The sequence below is a fragment of the Asterias amurensis genome, chromosome 16 (genome assembly GCF_032118995.1).
Source record: "Asterias amurensis chromosome 16, ASM3211899v1".
In the NCBI taxonomy this organism is placed as follows: Eukaryota; Metazoa; Echinodermata; class Asteroidea; order Forcipulatida; family Asteriidae; genus Asterias; species Asterias amurensis.
Genome location: NC_092663.1, coordinates 13,887,249 through 13,912,892, shown reverse-complemented (window position 1 = coordinate 13,912,892; position 25,644 = coordinate 13,887,249). Strand labels below are relative to the sequence as shown.

The 25,644-nt window shown below is 40.5% G+C and overlaps 2 protein-coding genes and 1 non-coding gene across 3 annotated transcripts; 1 reads left to right on the top strand and 2 right to left on the bottom strand.

The window, feature by feature from the left end:
* LOC139948986 (DNA-directed RNA polymerase I subunit RPA2-like) lies at positions 1-20,760 on the bottom strand. Its single transcript, XM_071947369.1, has 25 exons — positions 20,650-20,760; positions 19,087-19,221; positions 18,504-18,578; positions 17,783-17,902; positions 17,056-17,196; positions 16,178-16,276; positions 15,638-15,733; positions 15,222-15,298; positions 14,533-14,733; positions 13,654-13,771; positions 12,645-12,732; positions 11,949-12,055; positions 11,057-11,192; positions 9,779-10,059; positions 9,102-9,299; positions 8,586-8,693; positions 7,688-7,864; positions 6,875-7,016; positions 6,168-6,264; positions 5,523-5,664; positions 5,005-5,161; positions 4,270-4,395; positions 3,548-3,675; positions 2,832-2,996; positions 1-2,148 (listed from the first exon to the last, which is right to left on the bottom strand). The coding sequence occupies exons 1-25, from the start codon at positions 20,758-20,760 to the stop codon at positions 1,915-1,917; spliced, it is 3,459 nt and encodes a 1,152-aa protein (XP_071803470.1). The 3' UTR covers positions 1-1,914.
* Trnas-aga (transfer RNA serine (anticodon AGA)) lies at positions 5,855-5,929 on the bottom strand. Its single transcript has one exon. It is a non-coding gene; the product is annotated as a tRNA-Ser (tRNA).
* Positions 20,761-21,505: 745 nt separating the features above from the next.
* LOC139948824 (uncharacterized) lies at positions 21,506-25,131 on the top strand. The gene is made up of 5 exons (XM_071947160.1): positions 21,506-21,665; positions 22,030-22,126; positions 22,227-22,314; positions 23,047-23,207; positions 23,997-25,131. The coding sequence occupies exons 1-5, from the start codon at positions 21,590-21,592 to the stop codon at positions 24,295-24,297; spliced, it is 723 nt and encodes a 240-aa protein (XP_071803261.1). The 5' UTR covers positions 21,506-21,589; the 3' UTR covers positions 24,298-25,131.
* Positions 25,132-25,644: the final 513 nt, after the last annotated feature.

Here is a 25,644-nt window from a genome sequence, read left to right as displayed (position 1 = left end):
TTTTGAATGAAGTGTGTAACTTTATTTCAAATCAAATATGATTCTAAATTGCCAGATAATTATGGTACATTTCTTGGTCATTCAAAAAATAGAGGGAGTGCACAACTGCCGTTAATTATGATTTTTTTTCATGAGTACAAACAGCGCCCCCATCGTGGTCAAATCCTTTGGCTATGGCTGGATCACTGAAGATGCTCTAGCTGTAGCCGGAGTCACTTCATATTTACACAAGCTGGATATATTCTCTAGAATGGCACAATAGTACCCATTCTTTTAATGTAAAACAATATGAAAGTCTAAGTATCATCGGCAGTAATTGATTACTTTCAGAAAAAGTAATATTCAATTCTATTTAGCGTGAATACATACATTAATTTAGTACATAATAATTATCATGAAACGTTGACATTCTCTGGGGTTGTATTTCGACACTATTTGATATCATAAATATTGATGGTATGCCAGGCACATTCTTAGTCAGTGGTACTTCACAGAGGCAACTTGGGCGCCTTTTGCTCGTTGCATTGTTGCTCATTTTGTAATATTCCAGTACAAACTTAAAGGCAATGGACACTATTGGTAATTACTCAAAATAATTATTATCATAAAACCTTTCTTTATTGCGAGTAATGGGGAGAGGTTGATGGTATAAAACATTGTGTGAAACAGCTCCCTCTGGAGTGACATAATTTTCGAGAAAGAAGTAATTCTCCACGAATTTGATTTCGAGACCTCAGATTTAGAATTTTAGGTCTCGTAATCAAGCATCTGAAAGCACACAACTTCGAGTGACAAGGGTGTTTTTTTCTTTCATTAATATCTCACAACTTCGACGACCGATTGAGCTCAAATTTTCACAGGTTTATTATTGTATGCATATGCTGAGATACACCAAGTGAGAAGACTAGTCTTTGACATTTACCAATAGTGTCCAGTGCCTTTAAAAATGCCCTGTGCAAATAGCTGTTAGACTTTCTGCGATAAACGCAGCTGTCACAGAATTCTACCACATTACTGGAATCAATTGTACCTGACTCCCAGATGGAAAATGTGTACAATTCTGTTTTTGCGACTGGCCGTGTAATCAGCAGAATGGTAATCAGACATGCAACTTTCTAGTTGGAAAAAAAGAGGAAATGGGCGGCTTTCTATGGCACTGTTTTGAAAAGAAAAAGACGAAATCAGCTGATCACTTGAAGAGTTGCAAGCCAGTGTAATTGAATGTCAACATTAATGGCTACAATCGACATGGATAAGGGAGCGTCTCAAAAGTCGGGCACGTTCCTAGCGCAAAAGAACGTTCCTGCAGGCATATGCCCGCAGGATCTCAACATCATGACATTAGGAACGTTCTAGCATGAGATTGGACGCAGTCACGCATTTGAAACGATCCAAAAGATCGCTCTGGCCCGGTCCAAAGGACCGGTCCAAGTAAAGCGGCGGGGATACTCTTGCGATCCAAAAAGAACGTTCCTACCGTTCCGACTTTTGAGACGCTCCCTAACTCTGCATACATAAACATGTCTGGCACACTAAATCAGTTGGGTGTCATGACCAAGTGGTATAGGGCAGTGGACTGAAGTTCCGTGCTTAACAAATTGTTGGTTCAAATCCTGGCCTGGTCAGTCACGACACTTGTATCCTTCAGCAAGGTCCTTTATCTTAATTGCTTCTCTCCACCAAGTAGTTCAAACGGACACTGGCAGAGCAGGGAGAACACTGCGATGGACTGGCATCCTGTCTAAGTTAATCCTGACCACGGGGAATAGAAATATTCTCAGTTGTTTAATATCAAGGAAACTGGATATAAATATTGGACTGATGAGCCGTATTGGCTTGGGACGTGGGGACAGACTTAACTACTTTATACCACATCTTCTTGTCTAGTTTGGAGTTGAGCCGAGAAAAAGCGCTTCATTTTACATCCAATTTGACTTTGACGTTCATCGCCGATAACTCAGCGACGAGATACTGAAAGACATACGGTATCGTCACGACATCGATATTGTCGGCCGACTGACACGCACTGCATGTCCACTTTTGCGTTGAGCCAAAGAGGGCACTGTTCAGTCCATCGTCATCTTGGTCTGCCTTTGGTTTGTCAAGGTTGACACCCAATATGGTGCCACACTTTGTGCATATGTGACTCTATAGGGAGAGATAAAATGAGAGAGACATCTTTAAAGGCAAATTAAAGCTTTGGTGTTTGGAACTGTTCCTATTATTTGAATCATTTATAAATAGAATCCTATATAAATCATGTATACAATAAAACTAACATGTACAAATTACATTTCAAAACGTGGTCATGTTTATAAGTAGCCGATCACATTGCCCACAAAGCACCTAATGGCAAGGCTCCCCACTATATATGAGAACTACTTCAAGTTTACACTCCGATCCAGTTCCATGATTCTCCTCAATGAACCCAAGTCTTGGCACTCCTGGGGTGACAGGTCTTTTTCTTCAGCTGCGCCATGCATCTGGAACTCCGTACCATTTGATCTTAGATCTTGTCTTTGCACCACAACATTCAAGTCTCTTCTCGAAACTTATCTCATGTCACAGGTTTTCAAAATGACTTCTTTAATCGTGTCTTTCGTTGGGTTTTTGTGTTTTACTGTTCCTCGATCACCCAGCAGGGTTGATGTGTGCGCATTACAAGTCTTTACTATTACTTATTACTACATAACATGCTCTTGTCTGAGCAGTTGAGAAGTCTGTCTTGAAGAAGGAAAGAGGTTTCAAAACGCTTACACACATAAAAATTCCCACCTATCCAGCAACCCCCCCCATCCACTCAGTATCACTTATCCCCGCCCCCTACATACCATGCTCTTGTCCGAGCAGTTAAGAAGTCTGTCTTGAAGGAGGAAGGATGTTCCATGAGCGAGTAAGGAATCTCTTTCCATCTCCCCAAAGCGGATACCACCTGCTCTTTTACGCCCCTTGATTGGTTGATGGGTCAAGATGTCTATGGGTCCAGTAGAACGAACCTGGGCCAAAGGAAAACAAAAGTCAATGAAGTGATTCTGTACCGTTTGTTTTATTGCAAGAAGAAACGTGGTCTCCTGACCTCTTACATCCAATACTACTGGGGGTTTAAGTAGTTCCTATTACATATGACAACAACTTCTTCTCTCTCCTTAGACGAGCAGAGTATACTGTTCAAAAGGTTGAGAACAAACCGGCTCTTTTCAGAGCCAACATTCCCTATAACGAGAATTATAAAATGGTTGTACCTGCAAGTTTACTACTATTTATAGTTTATTCCAATGAAATATTTTATTCAATTCGGATGATTATTGTTATTTTTGTTTATCTTTCTGGTAATGTGACCAATGGATCATCAATGTAGAAAACTGTTTTACACCTGAGTGTGTAGAACGAGCAGTTGCAAACTACCCACAAAAACAAAAGGAGTATAATTAATGGCCTCTCGTTTTATGTAAATCTGTGATCTTCACGATTTTCGCTTCTAATACCAATTCTGTAATGTTCATTTAAGGTTATTATGAACTAATATTTGGAAAAATTTTAAGTATACCTGAAATTTATCAGACACCATATGTCTGAGTCGCTGGTAGTAGACAACGCCAAAGAAAATATCCGCTTCTAACTCGACGCCAGTCGCACCACTGTACATTCTTTCTGTACCGTAGTAGTTATAACCACCTGTACAACAAAGACGAGACAAGTGTAAGTTCCTAATGATGTATCTCACATCAAAACAAAAAACCTTTACAGTTTAACCCTCTTATATAAAAACTAAAATTGCAGAATAGTTGTTTTACGCCCCTTGCCAGCATTATGTGATACAATGTTAAAATTGGCAATCAAAGTGCGGCTGTTAGAGCAAACAGAAAAGTGTGAGTTTGGTAAAGTCCTTTTGCTAATTAGTGTTATCAGTGAAATAAAACATGTAGCACTGGAAACTTTGGGAAATGTAAAAATAATCCCGATTTGCCAAAACGTGTGATAATTTAAAGAATTGCCTCTTCATGAAAACAGTGACGAGTGACACACCCTACACAACCCATGAGGTTAACTGGTTTCACATGGTTTGTCAACTAGCTGAAAAATTGTACTAAGAGTTGCAAGGTTGGCAAACAGTTATCAAGAGTTTGTAAGGGTGTTCGTTTCTTTGTTCCCAACAAGGGAACTCGGCAAACTCCCACAAGGAGCTAAAAACATGAAGCTGGCAACAACCAATCTCTCTCATACAAACTAACGTCTTGTTTGGTTTTTGTGTGGGGTAGAGCAACGTACCTGCCCTGAGAAGTCTCCCAAAGTAATCCACAGCCGGCTCGTCTTCTGAGAATGTGAACGGCGTAGCGTCGTGGCACATGCCGTGTAGACTGCTAGACTTCCCTGCCATGCTCTCGATCATCATACCTAGCAAACAAGACAAAAGGAGTCAAGTTGAATTTGAACCCAAAAGGTGGACTCAAACCTGCTACATTCAAATTAATGGATCCCTCTGAAGTATTATAATTACTTTATGGTCATCTCTATAATTTATGTGATCTCTGGATATGCGGCAGTTAATGGTTGAATGGCTTCTGACTGGCATTCCACGAGCATGGATATTGACAAAATAGAGAGACCGACATTGGGCTAGATAGATCAGTTGGTAGAGCGCCCTAATCATCTCTATAATTTCATTTACGTATGTAACTTTTTGTGGTTTACTTTCTCTGGTTTAATACTGGTGAACAAAATGGATCAAGTGGTTTCTTTCCCTGCCTTTCACCTCTGTGAACCCTGGTTCGAATCCCAACTCAGAGTCTTGTGGATTGGGTTTTCAGTCCCTACCTGATTGCGTGGGTTTCCCCTTTAGGGTTTATCTCCCACATCTAAAACTGAAATTGCCTCTCGCTTCCTATTACTCCTGTCATTGACGCAGATTGTGCTGTTGGATGTTTAATCAATTAATAATAATAAACCTGAAATCCGGTAAAATATCTGAACATTGTCTTTGGCCAAAGGGGGATGTGAACCTACCGATGGTCATACGTGACGGGAAACCGTGAGGGTTGAAGAGGATATCCGGTGTCATCCCGCTCTCAGTGAACGGCATGTTCTCTGTCGGCCATCGTTGGCTGCAGATACCCTTCTGTCCGTGCCGACTGGAAAACTTGTCCCCAATGATGGGATTCCTCTGGATTATGGAGAAGATGAAAAAGTTACTTTTAAAGGGTTTTGATAACTTTTGTAGGTTATGTTCTTGGCCATGACATGAATCCTTACTCACTGTGAATGAAGATGTATGTAACATAATTTACCTGTAGAGGTTTCAGCTTCATTAGATGACAAGTTTTTGAGAAAGAAAAAAAAGTGACAAACACAGAGCAATACTTTAAGGAGAGTCGCAGCATAAAGCAAAACATAGTGGTGTCAGAAGTAAACATAACAATGGATAAAGCCATACTTTGCCAAACCCTGATGCTGAAGGGTCAAATATTTGTTAAGACTTCTGCTGAATTTTTCAAACTGATATCCACTTTTGGACCTCAACTCACCTGTATTCTGAGTTGGATGTAAGCTTTCTGGCATTCTTGAAGCCCAAAATCAGTTCCCGTCATTTTAATATTATCAACAACTGCCGTCTCCATTCCTTTGTATGTCTCAACTTTGTACATTCTCGTCTCCACATTGAACATGCTATGATTGAGATGAAAGAAAGGGAAAACATGAGTAGGCGAAGAGGTTTTATCAATAGGGCCTCCATACTGCTCCTTTTTTTTATTGTAAAAACCTTACACATCGGGGATCAAGAATATGAATTTTGTTTTTGTACCTTTACACCAATGTGTGTTAGCACTGTATACTCAGTACTTTCCAGAATCCTGCATATTACTCGGGTGGGATTCGAACCCACAACCCTTGCAATTCTAGAGCAATGTCTTACCAACTAGACTACCGAGATTGCCCAGTGGCTAGAGGCAGTTTGAATCCTATGTTTTGGCAGCGGGTACTTCAACAATGTATAACAGTACAATGTATGAGCACTCTGTAATGCTGTATTTCTGACAGTATGGAAATAAATGTGAATTGAGTAGGTAAAAAAAACTGGCCGGGTTGTGGTCTGGCCGTGCGGTAACGATACAGGCCGATAGCGTGGTCCTTTTATGGAATTTGGCAGGAAATAAATTCACATTACATACCTGTAGAACGGATCTCCTGGTTCTAGGACCGTGCCGATGGGTGGGAGTCCGTCTATGTCCAACTTGCCTTGAACTCTTGTGTTTGTCATATCAGAACCTTGATGTAAAACAGTGCAGAACAAAACTAATTAATATGGGATTTTAGGCTTGCATGGTGAGGTATCAATATATAGTTTTGTGGTAACACCATGTCTGTATCTACTTGCCTGGTAGATAATGTCTTTTGAGAACTTGTCTTGCTTTATATTCTACTACCACAAAGTAGATTTTTGGAATTCAGGAAAAGAACCATCCTGCTTATTAACTATAACCTGGGCAGAAGGTATGCCGGGACTACGACAGGGGTGCAAGTCAAAGGCAAAACAAAAACATGGAAAATGTTATTGACAAAATAGAAAAACTGCTGTTATTAGAGCTAAATAGCCGAGTTGGTAGAGCGACGGCATGTTAATCCAGAGGTCAAAAGTTCAAATCCTGCGAGTAAATCTTTCCTTGTTCAACCCCTAATAGTTAACAACTTAGCCAGTCAGTGTCCCACGTAGTTTTTTTTGCCAGATAGACGAGATTGCGCCAATGATATAACAAATCCTGATGAGATTTTGAATGCCATGTACATTTTTTCGGAACTTTACACTTTCATTGAATTTAAACCAAAGCATTTGTCCCTGGTGGAGTCGGAGAAGAAAAAGAACAAAATTGAATCTTACCGAAGAGGAGTATGACTTTAGTCGGATGCGAGTCAAATTTTTTTCTCAAGTCTATTTCTTCTGTCTTGTAGATGGTACCGTGAGCGAACCCTCTCTCAACCGATGACTTGTTGAGTATCATGGCGTCCTCCATGTCGTAGCCCTACACAGCGAAAACGATTAATGGTTGTGGCTCAAGAATACTTTTTAAAAGATTGTTGCTCTGGGTTACTTTTGGAAAGGTCAAAGTTCAATGTAGCCTTTTAAAGGTCATTTTGGTTGTGACTCGATGTCACTTTTAGAAAGGTTATGGCCCAACTTTTTGACTTTTTAGAAACACTGTAGCACTGGGTGGGTCACTTTTAAAGAGGTCGTGGCATTGAGTCTCTTTTTCACAGACACTTGTGACAGGTTGTTTTGAAGAAGGCCCAATTTGAGAAAAACAGATATGGGAGATTTTGTTTTATCAAAAGACTTGAACTAAAACTCTTCACTCTTGTAGGGTGTCATGGCTGAGCGATTTAGAGCGTAAAACTTGAGTTCTGGTGCTTGAATCATCAGGAAGTGGGTCCGAGTCCCTATTTTGTACTCCTCAGGGAGCTGAGGAAGATTGAAGGAATGTTATTGACCCAATGACCAGGGCACTAATGTAAACCACAATGATATGTTATTGTAAAATGAGCTAATATACAAATTTGACTGCTTCAAGTACTGTGGATAAAACTACGACTCCTCCCGAGGTGATCCCCAGGGCGTTCAATTTTCCTGAGGAGCAAAGGCAGAATATTTGTAAGGGGTTTTATAAACAACAATATCAAAATATCCTGAACTTACAGTGTAAGAGATGACGGCCACAACAGCATTAGTGCCCAGTGGATAATCATCAAAGTTGAGGTTGTCGTAGGCGTGGGGTCTGACTAGAGGGGACTGCGGCGTTTGCAGACGATACATCTTATGATCGTTACGGAACTGTAGGGTGTGAGCTGGTGTGCCCATGGTCTGTTTCCCCATCTGTGAAAATATGGAAACAATTGGGTTATTCAGGTGCGATTTGGTGTCGTTAGTCAAATCCTAAAATACCCATGGGTGTTGGAGTGCTTGGCAACATTCCGAAAGCCATGAGGAAACATCTAGACGAAATGGGGAGAAACGGGAGGATAAATCTGTTGCAGAGGGCTGCACTTTTGGGAACAGGGAGGGTCATGAGAAAAACCCTTGAGATCTAAGGCTATGGGACATAGCCCGACTCAAAGAGTTACCGGCACAAAGGAAAATGTTATCTTTCCTTTGCATGCTGTAATAAGATGAAATAGAAATGAACATTTGTAAAGTGCCATATCTGGTTGAAAGACCCACCTGGCGCATAGAAAAAGAGCTCTGCTAAGTGCATGAAGTGAGTTTTCAGGTTGGTTTTGAAGCTGGAGAGAGTGCCTTCTAGTCTGAGGTTCAGTGGAGAGCATTCCAAAGAAATGGTCCAGCATGTGAAAAAGAACGGTCTCCCAAAGTGTGTTTAGAACAAGGGATGTTGAGGAGCATGGTGTTTGTAGATTAAACTTGCTGCACTAAAGCACACCAGTGTGGACAGCGCCCTCTACTGACCATCACCACTCTGCCCTCATCTTTGTCTAGTTCCCTGTTTGCATGCAATGAGTACTACTTTGCTACACGCTGCCAGACTGTTTTCACCAATCAAGCCTCCATAACTACATATAATTTGAGTTAGACAACTCACCTGACATTGATACATGTTACGAGGACTCTGGTTGAAATCCGAGAATGGCGTAAGACTCGCAACAGCACTGAGTATACCGCCCTCGCTCAGTTCCAAGTGGGTTGTTATCTGAAATCATACAAAAATGGCATTCAACAAAAGGGTTATCACCGAGTGCACTCTGATCATCTTCTGAAGCCAGATTGCCGTCTTCATTATTGTTGCTCAGGTTGCGCCAAAAATTCAATTTCTTTTGAATCCCACTGGGGGCACTACATGGATGTAAGTTTGAAGTCCCTGCCTGACTGTGTGAGTTTTCCCAGGTATAATTCTCTGGGGTTTTTCTCCCACATCTAAAACTGAGACTTCCTTTCATTGTCTTCTCTCCATTTGGTTCTTTGCTCTAATACTCGGACTAAGTTTGCTTTCCTTGGCTTCACAACCAGAAATAATCAATGAAATTAAAAGTTGGTTAGGCCTTAACTAGTCTGCTACAATCCATTCTATTTTCTGTTTGCCCAAGTTCAAATCACTTACCCCTTTGTGGATTTCTTTGCGCGTGACGGCAATGTTCATATACACCTGCTCAAAGGAGCCAATCAGATGCGTGGATTGGGTGGCCAGATTGAAGACTGGTCTCATCAACCGGGCTGGAGTTGAGAACAAGAAGAGGCCTGGGTATTCACTGGCGTGCTTCGTCTTAGGTACCAGGACAATCTCCAAAGTGGCCGGAACCTAGCATGAAAGAGATTGAACTTAAAATATAATATTTTATACACAGAGAAACGTTTATCCACAAAACAAGTACAACTGTGACAACTCCCTTACTATAAAAAACCAATGGATGTTTTTTTCTTTTTCTGTTGGAACGAGGACTGCACTTGTAAACTGAACATGCTTTACATACGATCAGAGATAACACCATAATCGGAGCCCAACAGTTTGGAGTGTTGAGTTACTGGAATGTGTTGGACTGAAGACTGCACCAGTAAACTGACTATTGGAATCTTGCAACGGGCACCACAGAAAAAGTACAGTGCACCACGGCACATGCTGTGGGTGCCGTAGATTATTTCGAGGCCTGGCCTTAGATTCGCTGTCGAAAAATTATGCTGGTGCCTTTTTGTAAAAAAAAACCTTACTAGATGATCAACTAGTGTATACAGGAAATATGACTTAAGATGGCAGCAGGTTGATTTAAGTAAACTACCAACCCCTTTCTCCTCCTTGGCTTTCAAGGTCCCCAGGTTCTTGGCAAGCTCCGGGGCCACATCCTTAGCAACCATTCCCACGACACGCCCATCCAGAACGACCTCATAGCAGTCTGCGAACGCTGCAGGGGCGGGGCCGTCTAGAGGGGCCATTCCGAGGTTAGCGAGGAGGCGGGGCAGGTGTGACGTCATCGGTTGGGTGTTGGTTACTTGACACGATGCGGAGAGGTGGTTCATAAGGCCACAAGGGGCACCGTCAGGGGTGTGGACAGGGCACAAGAAACCTGTTAAGATGATATCGGATATTCATACATTAATCAAAACAAAGTATTTATCAGGCCTGTATGCTTCGTTTTTGAAAGGGCAGGGGCACCAAGGCCTTTTGTCCTTGGTAAAGGGCACCCTATGAGGAAATTGTAAATTTCTGCTAGAGCATTTCAAGGGGACCAATGCAATGACCAGTGGGCATGGATGCAATCACCTCCATTGCCTCTGTGAAGTATCCGGCCTTAAAGGCAAAAGCTTTTTGGTTTCTGGAACCGTTCAATTGTTTTATTCCTATTTAAATGTAGATGTACACAATTTAAGCAACATCTGAAACATTCATCTCAAAAGGTGGTCGCGTTTTTGAGTTATCGCCGAAAATCCGGAGTGAACATTATGTCTTCGAAGAATAATCCCTAATAAGAAAACACAACTCTTCTCAGAATCAAACTTTTAAAACTCAAGCCCAATCTCTAGAGGGAGCCTGTTATGGACTGTTCCGGCTTTCCACTAAGCTTCGCCCACCGCGCACGTGAGCAAGACACGGGGCCCGGGTACGAGCACTCCCAATGACATTCTGCACGATTCTGCCGCGCGTGCCAAATATACGCGCACGCATGACCGAGTTTGTACGAACACAACCATTGCTGTGATTGGTCAAATGGGTGAACGCGCACAGTTTGATTGACAGGCCGGATCGGTCCATTGGATCCATTCTGAGGAGTAATAAGATGAAGTTCTTACCACCCCCCACCCCTGACTACTAATGCCCCTCCCACACCACTACTAAAACCAATTTTCACGTAATTATTTCAGAAAATCTCCACTTAGTTTTTAGTTTTAGTTTTATTAGACTTTACACTGGCATAAAAATATAGAAATACAAGTCAATACGAAAAAAAAAGAAAAAAAAGAAAGAATCGAAATAGCTAAAAAATACCAAGCCAGTGAGTGGTGAGGAGGAACAGGTGACCAGCAAATCTACAAAGCCGTCTTGCCAGACTTATAACACCTTACCCCAAGCCTCTGGCAGTAGTTTTCTGACAGACGTGGTTCTCATCTGCGCAAAGAAAGACCCACGATGGATGCAGCGGAAATGAGAGACAAATCTCATGAAGTTCAGCTTGTCTGCAACCACAGTCAACCCAGATGCCTGAAACAAACAAATTTGTTTATTGATTCAAATATTTTACGGCAAAGCCCTTGTACTCACACAAGCATGTTGCCTGTACTCGTACTGCAAATTTACTCAAATTCGTACATAAGTATATTTTGACTCATGAAAAGTATTTATAACTCTTAAAAACTTGTATATTTGGTTTGCGGTAACACCATGTGTGTAGCTACTTGCCAGGTAGAGTTGTTCTTAGGGAACTGTCTTGCTTTATTATACTGCCGCGGAGTAGATAAACGGAGGTTCGGGAGACTTCTCAGTTCTGAAAAGAACTGTCCTGCTTTTAACTATTACCAGGGCGGATGGTATAGAAATTAGACTGGACTACTACTTTAGCTGAATTGGTCTCAACGTTTCGACTAGCTTGCTCTAGTCATCGTCAGGACGATGACTAGAGCAAGCTAGTGGAAACGTTGAGATCAGAACTGATTCCGCGGCAGTACAGTTAATTATCCTATAAGCTAAAGTAGTAGTCCAGTCTAATTTCTATACCATCCGCCCTAGTAATAGTTAAAAGCAGGACAGTTCTTTTCAGAACTGAGAAGTCTTCCAACCTCCGATTATCTACTCCGCGGCAGTAGAATAAAGCAAGACAGTTCCGTAAGAACAACTCTACCTGGCAAGTAGATACACACATGGTGTTACCGCAAACCAAATATACATTGATACCTCACCATGCAATGCCTCAAATCTTAAAAACTTGTAGTTAATTATTTGATATCTGTTAACTGGTACCTGCATTAGTCCCAGCCCAGTCTTTGAAGCAAGGTTACCGGTTGCAAGTAGATACTCCATAGGTTTTGTTAAGTCACTGACTGACCTTACTGCCAAGGAGACAGATGCTGCGAATGAAATCAAGAAATATCAATAAATTATTGTCACAAAGTACACTCTAAAACCAAATAGCCCTATAAATAAGCCAAGTGGCCAAACGGATAAGAGCAACAGACTCAAGCTCTGGTGCAGCAGAGTGTGGGTTCAAATCCCAGTCGTGATACTTGTGTCCTTAAGCAAGACACAACACCATTATTGATGCGTTGTTCGGATGGGATATATAACCAGGTTCTTTGAGTTGTGTTATACATGTAACAGAACCCAGTGCATTTATCGAAAGGAAAAGAGGTGCGCCCTGGTGTTCCTGGTTTGATCGGAAGCATATTGCGCCACAGCACCCCGAAACCATTACCAGTACATGGTGCTTTGTAAAGGAATTGGTCTGATACTTAGCTCCACAATACCTTGCAGGAAAATACTGAATATTAAAGAGCCTTGAGCGCCATTGAATTGCGGAAATGAGCGCTATACAAGAAGCCACTATTATTATTGACTGCTAACATACTAACATTAAGATTACATACACATGTACATCCAGTTGAAGGGGAGCAATTAATGGTAAAGTGCCTTGCTGAAAGACCGTTTCTAAATTCTTACCGTTATTCAGAATGAAATTAGTCGCAGCATTTGTAGCTTTCTTCTCTAAAGCGTAACGAAGGCCGACAAGCCAATTCTGCATTTTTTCCTGCCAAGAAAAAAAAAATACAATGTTTAATGTTGATCATTATGTTCCTCTAGACATACTAGAAGAAATTATTATTTTTTTTTCTTCTAAAAGGATATTTCCATTTGTAAAGAAGTAAAACTTATAGTTTACCAACAAAAGTTGCTTGTCTACATCTTAGAGCTAAAATGCTTAAACAAATTTGGAAATGGTGTTCCTGGTTTGGTTGGCAGCATATTGCGCCACAGCACCTTGTAAACCATTACATGGTGGTATATGCAGAAAATGGTCTCTTACTTGAAAAAATATAGCTCCACAATACCTTTCAGGGAAATACTGATTGTTGCAGTGCCTTGAGTGCCACTGAGTGACAGATTTGAGCACTATATAAGAAGCCATCCATTATTATTAGTGTATGGCGTTGATTTAAATTTTTGCTTACTTTCTTAAAACATTTCTGCGTAATTTCAACTGCTATGCACCCTCAAACAGGCTGATCTTAGAGAGAGCGCAATATAAATTCAATGAGTAAATTCAACCGAATTCAAACTCTGGTGTTTCTGATCAGCAGAGTGTGGGTTCAAATCCCCAGCCGTGACACTTGTGTCCTTAAGCAAGACACTTAACCATTGCTTCGTCCTTCGGATGGGACAGAAAGCCGTCGGTCGCATGTGTTGTGTAATGCTTGTAAAAGAACCCAGTGCACTTATCAAAAAGAGAAGGGGTTCGCCCCGGTGTTCCTGGCTGTGGCTGATGTATGCGCCATTATAAGGTGCTACGTAATTGGGTCTCAGAATTCATCACTGCAACCTATCTTTCTGAAAGTTTGTAAATACTCAGCGCCTTGAGTACCTTGTTTGGTAGATACGTGCGCTATATAAGACTTCGATATTATTATTGTTTTTATTATTTTTCATTTATTAATGATGATCTTGAGATTACCTTTAAGACCATCTGGTAGAGGTGACCTGCAAGGAGAACCTCCTGATTCATGGGGCTATCCAGATTGTCCGAAGCGCAGTGACCTCGGGCAAAGAAAAACAGTTTCCTGGCCATCAGGCTGAGGAGACAACGAGAGAAGGCAGGCAACAAGAGTCAAATAAAGTCTGGCATCTATCACTCAAAACCACAGTAGATGATAATAAATAGTCAAACAGACAGTAGGAGGGCAGTGACCTCGGGTAAAGAAAAACAGTTTCCTGGCCATCAGGCTGAGACAACGAGAAAAGGCAGGCAATAAGAGTAAAATAAAGATTGGCATCTATCCTTCAAAACCACAGTGGATGATAATAAATAGTCAAACAGTAGGAGCGCAGTGACCTCGGACAAAGAAAAATAGTTTCCTGGAGGAAACTGGATCTGGATCGATACTGCAATCAATCTCCCTATGTAGGGATGTATAGGTTGCAGGTGTGTGGTGCTGGGGACTCTAATTATTATAATGCACTCTACTTTTGATACTGGATCTGGATCAAAACAACGAGAGAAGAAATGCAACAAGAGTCAAATAAAGTCTGGCATCTATCCTTCAAATGGAATATTAAATGGTCAAACAGTAGGAGGGTTAAACATACTGCCATAGAAACACAAAGAAGGGAACTGGCCTCAAAGAGCGGATCTAAAACTTCTGATACTACTACCAGGCCTTATACTTCACGGATACATCGTAGGCGATTGCCTCCATGCCCCCTGATCATTGCCTTGGTGCCCTTAAAATGCTCCGGTAGATATTGCAAAATCCTCATAGAGTGTCCTTTATCAGGAAAGAAAATGCCTTGGTGTCATTGCCCTTTCGAAAACAGCATTCAGGCTTGCACTTACATCAGAGCATTGAATTTGTCCGAGTTAGAGTCGAGATGGACGCAAATGTGTTGCTTGAGGAGGAACTTGGCCACCTTCTCAGTCGAATACCATTCCGGCATTCTCAGTTTGTTGCGGAACTGTTCTCCTATAAAGTCTAAGATGTTCTGTTGTGTAGTCAGGTTCTTGGCTTGGGCATGGCGGAGCATCTCTGTTACACAGCTGCAGGTGTCGTAATAAAAAAGAACTAAACATGGGGTTAGGTGTAAAAAAAAACTAGCAGCTTCGTGGCCGAGTGGTTAAGAGCACTGGGCTCAAGCTCTGGTGTTTCTGATCAGCAGAGTCTGGGTTTGTTTCCTTAAGCAAGATACTTTACCAGACTTGCACTTTCCTTCAAGTGGGTCTTGCGTACTAGTATTATTAGAGTGCCATAAAAGAACCCAGGGCTCGATTTCACAAAGAACTTAGGTAAGGACTAGTCCTAGAAGATATTATAAAGTCAAGCTAGTCCTGGGTTAGGACCAGTAACTCGTCCTAACTCGAGAAAAGAAGAGTCTTAACTCTTTCTGAAATCAAAGAACGCTTACCGCGGAAGAGAGTGCAAACGAAATTAACTTAGCAGATTTTTCTGCTTAACAGCTTTAAGAAATTGGGCCCTGATTTTAAAAATAATACCATATCTAGAGTCTTGGTCTTGTACCCTGTCTTACCCTATGAGAAACGTGTCATCTTCTTTCCCTTTAAGAATCTCATGATAGATGTGTTGATCTGTGGTGTCTACAAGAGCCTGTGTTGGTTTAACAAAAAAAGAGTTCAAAAGATTTATATTATGATCTAAGACACAAATATATCGGCCATATTTTTGTTTTGTCCTCAATTCAAAGTGATGTAACCAGAACGAGGCTCAGAGGAAACGTCTGGTTCCTTTCCTTTGTCACATGAATCAATATCTAACATAAAAGTTAACTAGACACATCAAACCACCATTATTCCATTTCTTAAAAGATATCAAAGACAATTTCATACATCAATATTCTAAGGAAATCCTTTACTTAAACAAAACAATGCAGAAATCCAGATGTAGTCGGAGCCATCAATTCCGAACCGGCCTTTTCTACAGACGTACCTTTAGTAGAGTTACTAGAGAGATGAAGAACATTTCTCTAAGACACGTGAAGCTCAAGACGACCGAGCCATTGTTCAAGTAGTGAAGGATTAAATTCTGAAGAGGAAAAGAGATTGAAAAACCAGGAAAACATGTCAACTACTATATGCATACATCTCGGGTTAAGCTATGCTAAAACAAAACAGTTGGTGTCATTTAGCCCTACCCTGGAAACAACCTGTTATCAGTGTTGTAGCCACAGTGGGCAGCATCGGGCAGGCCTGCCCATTACTTACAAATTTCGCCCAGCACTCTGAGCAAAATAAACTATGCTGCCCCGCACAGATTTCCCGTAGATTGCACTTTAGCAATGATGGCCCCATATCTAAACATGAAAAATTGTGTTCAACCGTTCGCCCTTAGTGGACTAAACAAGATTTAGAGCCCACCACTACACCACAAACTGGTCTAGCTACAACACTGTCTGTTATAGAAAATGCAACAGTGGCCTTCTGTCCCTCCATGGGTAGAGATGAGAGGTAGCGTAGCATTCCAACTTACACCTGATGTTTGGTCGTTCTGGACACATCTCATGGTGACACCAAACTCAGTAAAGAAACGGCCTCTCGTCTTCCATCTGGGCCTGTTGACGGCCATTGGCTATTTGTAAACAATAATAAAAATAGTATTAATTTCTTTAACAAAAAAATCCTTGTATTACAGCTACCCTTGTTGAATTGTTAACTTGCAGTTGAAAGACCATGTCACATGGTCACATGGGGAAATTTACAGGCAACCGGTTCCAGTTCTCTAAGAAGAAAGTTCAATCTCATTTAAGTTTTCTCACTATTTTCTTAGATGGTCAGTTACAGCTAGAAGAATGTCTCTAGTGCTGCCAAAGTGTTCCATGGGAATGCAGAGCAGTTGGATGCCTCCAAATTGCCTGTAAAAAATGCCCTTTGTGAAATGCTCTTGAGGTTCAATGCTTCTGGTAACAGAAATACTGACATATATAATTACACCACCATCATCTATATTAAGGTGAAGGCGGGGTGTTGTGGCCGAACAGATAAGAGCAGTCAAGCTCTGGTGCTTCTGTTCAGCTAAGTGTCATGACACTTGTGTCTCCGAGCATGACACTTAACTATAATTGCTTCTCTTCACGCTGGGGTATATGGGTACCTGTGAGGGCAGAGATGGTTCTTGTGATTGATTTTAACAGCTGAGTAGTGCATACTTATTGCACAGGGTGTAGGGTGTATAATCTCCAGGGAGCCGAGATGGTTAAAGAAATGAGTTAAGGCCCAGTGACCAAAGGAAAAAATGTTGGAAACGCTTTGAGAGGTCTTTCAGGTGTGACAAACGCCTTATAAAAAATGGTTTTATTATGTTTTAGTTGGTTTGTTAAATCAGAGGTGAACAGTGTTTTATTTACGTACATAGTTTCTTCTGGGCATGACCAGCATTCTGATGACTCTCTCGATGCCGTTAACGATGAAGTATCCACCCATCTCTTCGGCCTCCTCTTGATGTTGGATGAGTTGAGCTGGAGACATCTGGTTGAGGTTACATCTGTCAGACTGGAGACAAAATCATCACAAACGAGGAATATAAAAAGTGAGAATACATCATTGTCGACATCATTAAATAGTCAATAATCCACAATCAATATAATTTAAAGAAAATAAATAAATCGATGAGAGATTGCCTGATATCACAAGGCCAGGGACAGGCATTTCAAGATGAGGGTTACACATTAACCGATTTGGGCTATCGACCCAAAACAACTGTCACAAGGGGCAGGTTGCCACCTACTCCTGGGGCTGAAACAGGGTTACCCCCTTCCCCCTTCACAGTTTGGAAGGATGTTGGCATGGGTATCATCCACTAAGAGCCAGGCTGGTAGAGCAGAATACACTACCTTCTAAACTTGTTTACGAAGAAATTCTGACTGAGTGCCTTGCTCAAGGGCACAAGTGCAATGACCAGGATTCCAACCCACACTCTGCTGCTGACAACACCAGAGCTTCGGTCCAGTGAACTAGACCACTCGGCCACAAAAGTTTGCACATATGCGAGGAAAGGTGATTGTAAGCGCAGAGCTCAGCGGTTAACAAAGCCATGAAACTAAGCCCTGGTTGGACATGAATCAGTCTGTTATCTCACCTTGACCATGATGGGGATATCACCCAACAACATATCTTTGACTCCTTCTCTTCCACTGCTTGAGGCCCATGACACACTGGCTTGGATTTTTGCACGGTACGTCGTCCCACGCTGTCTACACTGCAAGGCCATAATAAACAAATAAAACGGTAAGCAGGACTCGTCAAACAACCCTACTCAGAGTTCCCCTGCCGTTTTTTGGTCATTTAAGGCACTGGATTATCAAAAGTGTCAAGTGTCTTTAAGGACACAGGTATACACCACTTGGACTCGAACCCACACTCTGCTGGGCCCGATTTCATAGAGCTGCTTAAGCAAAATAATTTGCTTAAGCAGAAACATCCTTGCTTAGTAAAATCAGAGTAACGGCCAAGACTCAACCCAATTGTTATGCTAAGTAAACAACAGCTAAATACCAGTCACAAGCAATATATATGTCATGAAATTTTGGCCAGTAACATGTGTAAAATAAGCAAGCTATTTTCGTGCTTAAGCAAATTTTTTGCTTAAGCAGCTCTATGAAATTGGCCCCTGATCAGAAACACCAGAGCTTGAGTCGGATGCCCTTAACCACTCAGCCCCGACACCCCAACTACTCACTGTTTCCCTACCATTTTTTTGTCATTAATGTTTGAAGCATTTACCATTTACAAATCTATGACCCTACCTTGACTGCTAGGGGGGGGGGAGGGGGAGGTTTATATTTTATTTGAAACTATACCTCTGAAGGGAAAACTCTTAAAGTCGCTGCATGACGATTGGTGTGGGATACCTCTGGTGCTCCGATAGTTGCATCCTGTATGTAGGGAGAAAGTAAGTTATCCACAACCAGAATAAATGAAAAACAATGGTACAATGTAGCCTAGGAGGTGTGGTACTTTGTGGCAGTCTTTAGTAAATGTAAATAGTATTACTATTAGTATAGAGGGCCGAGTGTTATTAAGTTCATAAACCGAAGGACACTCTCGTTTGAGACACTGAATCGATAACATGCCTGTTGCATACCTGCCAAATACCAAAGTCAGAGGGACTATAGCCAGATCTGTGTCTTGGCACCCACACACACAGTCTGTGAGTATGTGGAAAAAGACACAAATGGGCACGTACAAAAATATTTTAATGGATTCAGGCATTTGCAACATACAGAAAGTCATAAGTTGTAGGAAAGTTTTGTTGTCAAATTCGGATCAAACATTTTAATTGCATTTATTATTACATGATTTTCAGAATGAGGGACAGTCCCAAGTTTTGACAATGGAATTCTCCAAAATAGGGACAGTTGGAAGGTATGCTGTTGTGCTTACCCTGATTGCAAGGGAGACCCTTTCTTGTCCGAGAGTGAACTCTACTGGTGGGATTTGTCTTGCGGAGAGGGCCAGTCCCTCCTGAAGGAAATAGTTGAAGGACTCTATGTGAGGCCTCGTCAGTTCTTGTAGCGGCTGAGGAAAGAAAAGATGAAAACAGAATGTCAAATATACATTACATGTAGGCCTATGTTGCCTGTGATGTAGAAGTCTAAATTAAAAAAGTATTTATCTGCGGCCTGTTTCCTTCTCGTCTTGTAAAGTTGTTTAATTTTTGTTACTATAGATAAAACTTCAAAGTTCATGAATCATTAAATAATATTATATGATTGTCTAGGACACTGTCCTTGACAGTAAATAACATACAAGACGAGAAGAAAACAAACCACAAAATAAATACATGAGATTGTGCTTAACACAAACTTACAAAAAAAAATATATTAAATGCCTCTTTTCATATTAAGAGGGACATTTTTCAAAATATAAACATTTTTTTAATTATATTTTAAAGCCAAGGTTGTGTTTAGCACAATCTCAGGCTTTGTTAACTCAACTTGCATTCAACAGAATTTACTCAAGTCAAAGTCTCAATCAACGAATAAATAAATTGTTCTTTTTTTGTAAAAATTAGTAAAATTGAAAAAGTGGTGGTGGAAAGTTTACCCAGCCAGCTCATGATGATGGGGCATCATCTCTAATAATTCATAATCTGATAATCATGAACATGGACCATGGATTATTTATGGAATTGTTTGTGATTGTTTGTGTTGTGCACCTTGCAATTTGCATTTGATTTTGATTCAGCATTTCATGTGGGATCCTTCATGTGTCTTATTAAATATTAGGATAACTATCCGTATGGCGCCACCACTTTTTCACTCATTTTTACAAAAAGGGATATATCAGGTAAATTAGATACTATATTATTTTATTTCGAATTAAAAAGTGGTGGCGCCATACGGAAACTTTTCCAAATATTAGGATAACTTTCCGTATGGCGCCACCACTTTTTCACTCATTTTTACAAAAAGGGATATATCACTCAGGTAAATTAGATACTATATTATTTTATTTCGAATTAAAAAGTGGTGGCGCCATACGGAAACTTTTCCAAATATTAGGATAACTTTCCGTATGGCGCCACCACTTTTTCACTCATTTTTACAAAAAGGGATATGTCAATCAGGTAAATTAGATACTATATTATTTTATTTCGAATTAAAAAGTGGTGGCGCCATACGGAAACTTTTCCAAATATTATATTATTTGTGTATTGCTACTAGTGCTACTGTTGACTGGTTGTTTTGAGTGTGTACGTACAGTAACACTACTGACAGTGTGTCACTGTCAGTAACTGTACCGTCGTCCATGATCATATCGTCAAGTCAGGGGGGTGAGGGTCGTGTGTGAATTTGATTTGTTGATCATTTTGTTTGATGAAGTAACTTGATAATCTGATTTATCCCAATGATCAGAGCGATCGCCGGTTTTGTTTATCCCAAAAATATAAAGCGAACATTTATTTTTCAAATCTATTTTAAATCAACAACTTAGATCACTCACAACATGTTGTTTTTCATGAACTCTTCCATAGTCTGTTGCTTGGAGATGATTGAAGCTGGGCGCTGCCATCTTGGAAAATGCCCCACGTGTGTTACGCTGGTGCTTGAACATTGATATACAATAATAGTGGACACACAGTGTACCAGCGAAATATCCAAAGTATGGAACGCCTCAAAAACATTGCATCAACAACAGGATATTTACATTGCATCATACTTCAGTGACTCCCACACCACAAACCATGTTAACAAAATTATATTTATCAATATAAACCACAAGGGAAACTGACTGGGTAAATTTGTAAATGATTTTTGGTTGAACAAAGAATTGACTAGAGTGGGATTCGAACCAACGACCTCCAGATTAACGTGCCGGCGCTCTACCAACTGAGCTATCTAGCCCTTCAGGTGATCCCCTAGCTGCCGCTTCCCAGGTTGTATCGTAATTTGGGTGTGATCCCTGGCTACACGGCAGTTAACAGTTGTATGGCTTCTGACTGGCACCCCCGAACAAAGATATTGACAAAATAGGGACACCGCCAGTACATAGGGCTAGATAGCTCAGTTGGTAGAGCGTCGGCACGTTAATCCAGAGGTCGTTGGTTCGAATCCCACTCTAGTCAATTCTTTGTTCAACCAAAAATCATTCAAAAAAATTATATTTAAGTTCAAAATGTAACACCTTATACAAAACAACATGTGTAGCAATGATAATGTTCATTAAAACTAAAAACTGTTTCCCTTTTAACATAAATTTCCCTTTTTGCGTTCTATAGTTATGACCTTTAAACCATTGGCTTATAGCTTTATAGGCTAGCGCTAATGCTATGCAATCCTCTACGTACATTTTGTATACGTGACGTGCATTTTGCATACACTCTCGACTACAACATCGACGCCATTTTGAGTTTTACAACGCCCTGCTGAAAACCAAACTCAACATGACAAGTGCTCTAGCGGACCATGTGTACATTCCAGCCCGTCTGAAAAGCAGATGGAATAAAGATTCTTACAAATGTGAGTAAAAGATTCCGTTAATGTGGTCAGAGTGGTTTGTTTTGGACCCCGTAAGGGGAAGAAGCCAGTGAAAGCCGAGACGGGGATGGCTGTTTTGGGGAGAGCCGTAACGTTTTACGAATGGCTATGGCTGTATGCAAGGAGATGCAGGCCGGCCGGCCGCGGCGGCCGGGGGTGCTACGATCGCACTAGGGTTTTTCGGCTGCCCGTAAAACTTATTCCTACTTCACGTGTAATATTTACAGACCGACAACTAATAAATGATTTGGACGTAATCTCGCATTTTCAATCCGGTTTAATTTTGAGAAATGTATCCATCATTTTAAAAGAGTTTTGTATTGTCATCTTTATTTTTTTTGAAAAGGGAGCGTGGAAGAAACGAAATTGTTTTTGGAACTACGTCGGGAAAACATCGCAAAGTTTCATTCTGGTAACCGCGGGAGCATCCAGAAGGCGTTTGGGTAAGTTTTGTTTTGTTTATATTTAAGCTAGTTTTAGACTTATTATTGGCAGGTTAATACTAAAATGGGTTTAATGTTTAAACATTTTTTTTCTCTGTAGAGAAATACTCGATGAGATGGGCTTGACTGGTAAAGTAACTCCTAACCAGGCCCGCAAAAAGTGGAACAACTTGGCACAACTCTATCGGGTGAGGACACCAATCTTAACAAATTCTTTGATTGTTATGTTTTGAAAGCTAAAAAAGGGCCTTATTTTCATTTTATCGGGAATAAAAGGAAAAACAAACATATTAGCGTCCCCACCAACTTCCTTTTAAGAGGCAGACTGTTTTTGTTTTTGCTTTTTAATGAAAAAAGATAAGTTTTAAATCCCTGATGAAGAGAAAAATGTTGAAACAAATAGGAACTTTTCTGTTTTGGTCAAAAACGCCCGGCCAATTTGAAACAGTTTTAAAGCGCTTTATAAATGCAATTAAGTTAAAAGTTCTCTGGAAACATGTGTTGGGCACCATTTAAAAAAGGGCCCCTTCCTCCTTTTTTTGAAAAAGGCAGGCATAAGCAAAATTGTTGTTTTGGGGTCCTGGGTCTTATCAGTTTGTTTGCTTTTTTATTACTTGTAAGAGTTACTAAAAAGCACTTTAAAATAAAATACAATGGTGTGCCTGATAGTTTCCCTTGTTTTCCTATCGTTTGCGCAAAACCAAAGTTGCATATCTGCTGTTCAATGCAAACTTTAAATTGATGAATTGTGCTGTTGTTTAAGAAAAATATATATATAATATAATAATAATAACAATCTAAAGGTTTTGACATGTCTTTACCCCCATATTTTGACTTGTTTTTACCTCCCTAATTACTTTGTTAATTTATCCCAGATCTGTAACTTTATTGCTACTTTTTGTTCCCCTCCTCTTGACTAGAAAATTGTGAAGCGACATCAACACGCCGAACTCGGAAGCAACAAGTTTGTCTTCCAGGCCAACTCTTGGCCGTTCTTCAAAGACGTGCAGATGAATCTCCTGCTTGAGCCAGATTTTGAAGGAGCAACATTGTGTGATGTAACAACTGCTGAAGATTTAGGGTAAGCATTGAAGGAGATTGTTGCGGTTAATCCATGAAAGTTTGTGTAGATTTTTGGTGTACTTCTGACTGAAATTGTATCTTTTTATGTTTTGTGATTCTTGTATTCTTGTAACCTGTTGTAAAGGACGAAATGATCTTACTGATACAAGGATAACAAAGCCAAGCTAAATTCTCTCCCCATATGATCCCCCTTTAACATTTTGGTATCTGCTCTCTTCGATTGTTGTACCAACTCTCAACCTAGGAACTCCACCCTTAGTTATCCTCTTTTGTTACAGTTCCCTGGATTGAATAGCCTCACACTGAAGTGTGTACAAACTTTTGTTTTCAAGGAACCTCTCCTTGTGCCCCTACTTTGTCCGACTCTAACTTTTGCCAACATCTCCTGTTGATTTGCTGACATACTTTCCAATTGTGTACCTTCACCCAGCATTTGATCACAAAGCCCATTTTATTATTAATTTGTTCCTGTTTTAATTGTAAAACCTACCCCCCTCCCCCAAACAATCCCCCCACCCCCTCCCCGAAAAAAGGGGTAGGGAAACACAGGAAAAACGAAAGGAGTCAATTTTATGGAAACAAAAGAGTCTGTTATATAAATCTTTTTTTTATTGAGAGTCTGTTTTCTTTTCTATTTCAAAGAGGACACTTGCTCCTACTCCACCCTCTTAAAACAATAATCGGGAGCAAACTTATTCTTGCACTCTAGTAAAAAATAAATTTGAACTATGAAACTATTTCCTCTGCTGTTTGTTATACTGGTTTTCAATTTTTTTTTTTTTTACAGGCAGCAGATTGCAGCACAGTTCCTGAAAACAGCCTTCGTCCCATTAGACCCCGTCGAAGATGATGATGAGAGGGAGCCAAAGGACCCACCGTCCACCACCGCAGAACAAGAACAACCCCAGGCTCTTGTCAAGAAAAGTTCGCCAGAAAAACCTGTTCGAGAGAAGAAGTCGAGACAGAAGCATCAGCAGGAGATGCTCCTGGAGACGATTAAGGAATTGAGCCGCCTCCAAAAGAAACAGGAGGAAATTCTGCACGCCCAGAATCAGCTGACTATCTCACTTCTAACCCAACTCGTGTAGACATTGTTTCTTAGTAGGTCTGTACTGGCACGATGGAGACCTATTGGAAATAAAATGACCATCAGTTGGGGAGTAATAAACTCATACTATGTATTTAAAGGCAGTGGACACTATTGGTAATTACTCAAAATGATAATTAGCATAAAACCTTTCTTGCTGACGAGCAATGGGGAGAGGTTGATGGTATTAAACATTGTGAGAAACGGCTCCCTCTGAAGTGCCATAGTTTTCGAGAATGAAGTAATTTTCCACGAATTTGATTTCGACACCTCAGGTTTAGAACTTGAGGTCTCGAAATCAACCATCTAAACGCACACAACTTCGTGTGACAAGGGTGTTTTTTCTTTCATTATTATCTCGCAAGTTCGATGACCGATTGAGCTCAAATTTTCACAGGTTTGTTATTTTATGCATACGTTGAGATACACCAACTGTGAAGGCTAGTCTTTGACAATTACCAATAGTGTCCACTGCATTTAAGTTAGATAATACGAAATTTCAAAGTAAATGTTCATTGCAGATCTGTGTACATGTTTTGGGGAGAGTTGCGCTTAAAGAAAGTTGTGATTAAATGCAATTTCATTTCGTCAAAAAAAAGACACTTTTTCCACTTTGATAAAGTAACTTTACGTTTTCCAGAGCAAGATTGTAACTTTTGATCCACAAAAGTTAACACACTCGTGTTTTTCCTCTTTCTTTACATCTTTTCACTTTTTTAAAATTGACTTTAGCTATGTGACTAGTAAACTTATTGTGATTAAATAAAACTAAGTTTGTTTTTATCTGAAGAGTTTAAGTGACTTTACGTTCGTCTTTATCTAAAAGTGAACTCATCTTTTGTGTTTGAAATAAAGGTTTCTAAACTCAACAATCTTGTTTATTTTTTGTCTGCTTGGAAAGGTTTTGATGTTTTACTTTTGTCCTTTGTCCAAGTTGAAGAATGTTGCCGGACCAACTCTTCAAAAAAATGCATGTTCTTCTTCCTTGGTGGTAGACTGGGCTTTATCCGCAAGTGATTCTATTGGATACAATGATATCATTGGATAAACGTATGCACAGTGACACATTGAGCTCTCCATAGATGCCCAAACAGTACACTGCTGTCATGTCCGCTAAAGAATTTGACTACGTATACTCTATGTGAAATAAATGTAGGCGAAGGTTGTTCTCTGGCGTTGCTCACGAGCCTCCAAGTGTGACGTCAGATGTTTAGGCTGAAGACAATGTGGGAACTTTTGGGACGCTAGGTGGCAGCATACTTTTCCATTGCTTCTGGTGATGTTCTTAGAACGAAGTAGACTGTTCCCATGTATTTGTCCCATAGCAAGAATAAATGTATCTATTGAC

Coding starts and splice junctions, on each gene's coding strand:
- LOC139948986 (XM_071947369.1), bottom strand. CDS start 20,760: ATGTTCAAGCACCAGCGTAACACACGTGGGGCATTTTCCAAGATGGCA. Junction 13,772..14,532: donor GACAAATTCAATGCTCTGAT/GTAAGTGCAAGC, acceptor TTGTCTCCTCAG/CCTGATGGCCAGGAAACTGT. Junction 7,017..7,687: donor TGGCCGTCATCTCTTACACT/GTAAGTTCAGGA, acceptor TTCGCTGTGTAG/GGCTACGACATGGAGGACGC.
- LOC139948824 (XM_071947160.1), top strand. CDS start 21,590: ATGACAAGTGCTCTAGCGGACCATGTGTACATTCCAGCCCGTCTGAAA. Junction 22,127..22,226: donor AGCATCCAGAAGGCGTTTGG/GTAAGTTTTGTT, acceptor TTTTCTCTGTAG/AGAAATACTCGATGAGATGG. Junction 23,208..23,996: donor ACAACTGCTGAAGATTTAGG/GTAAGCATTGAA, acceptor TTTTTTTTACAG/GCAGCAGATTGCAGCACAGT.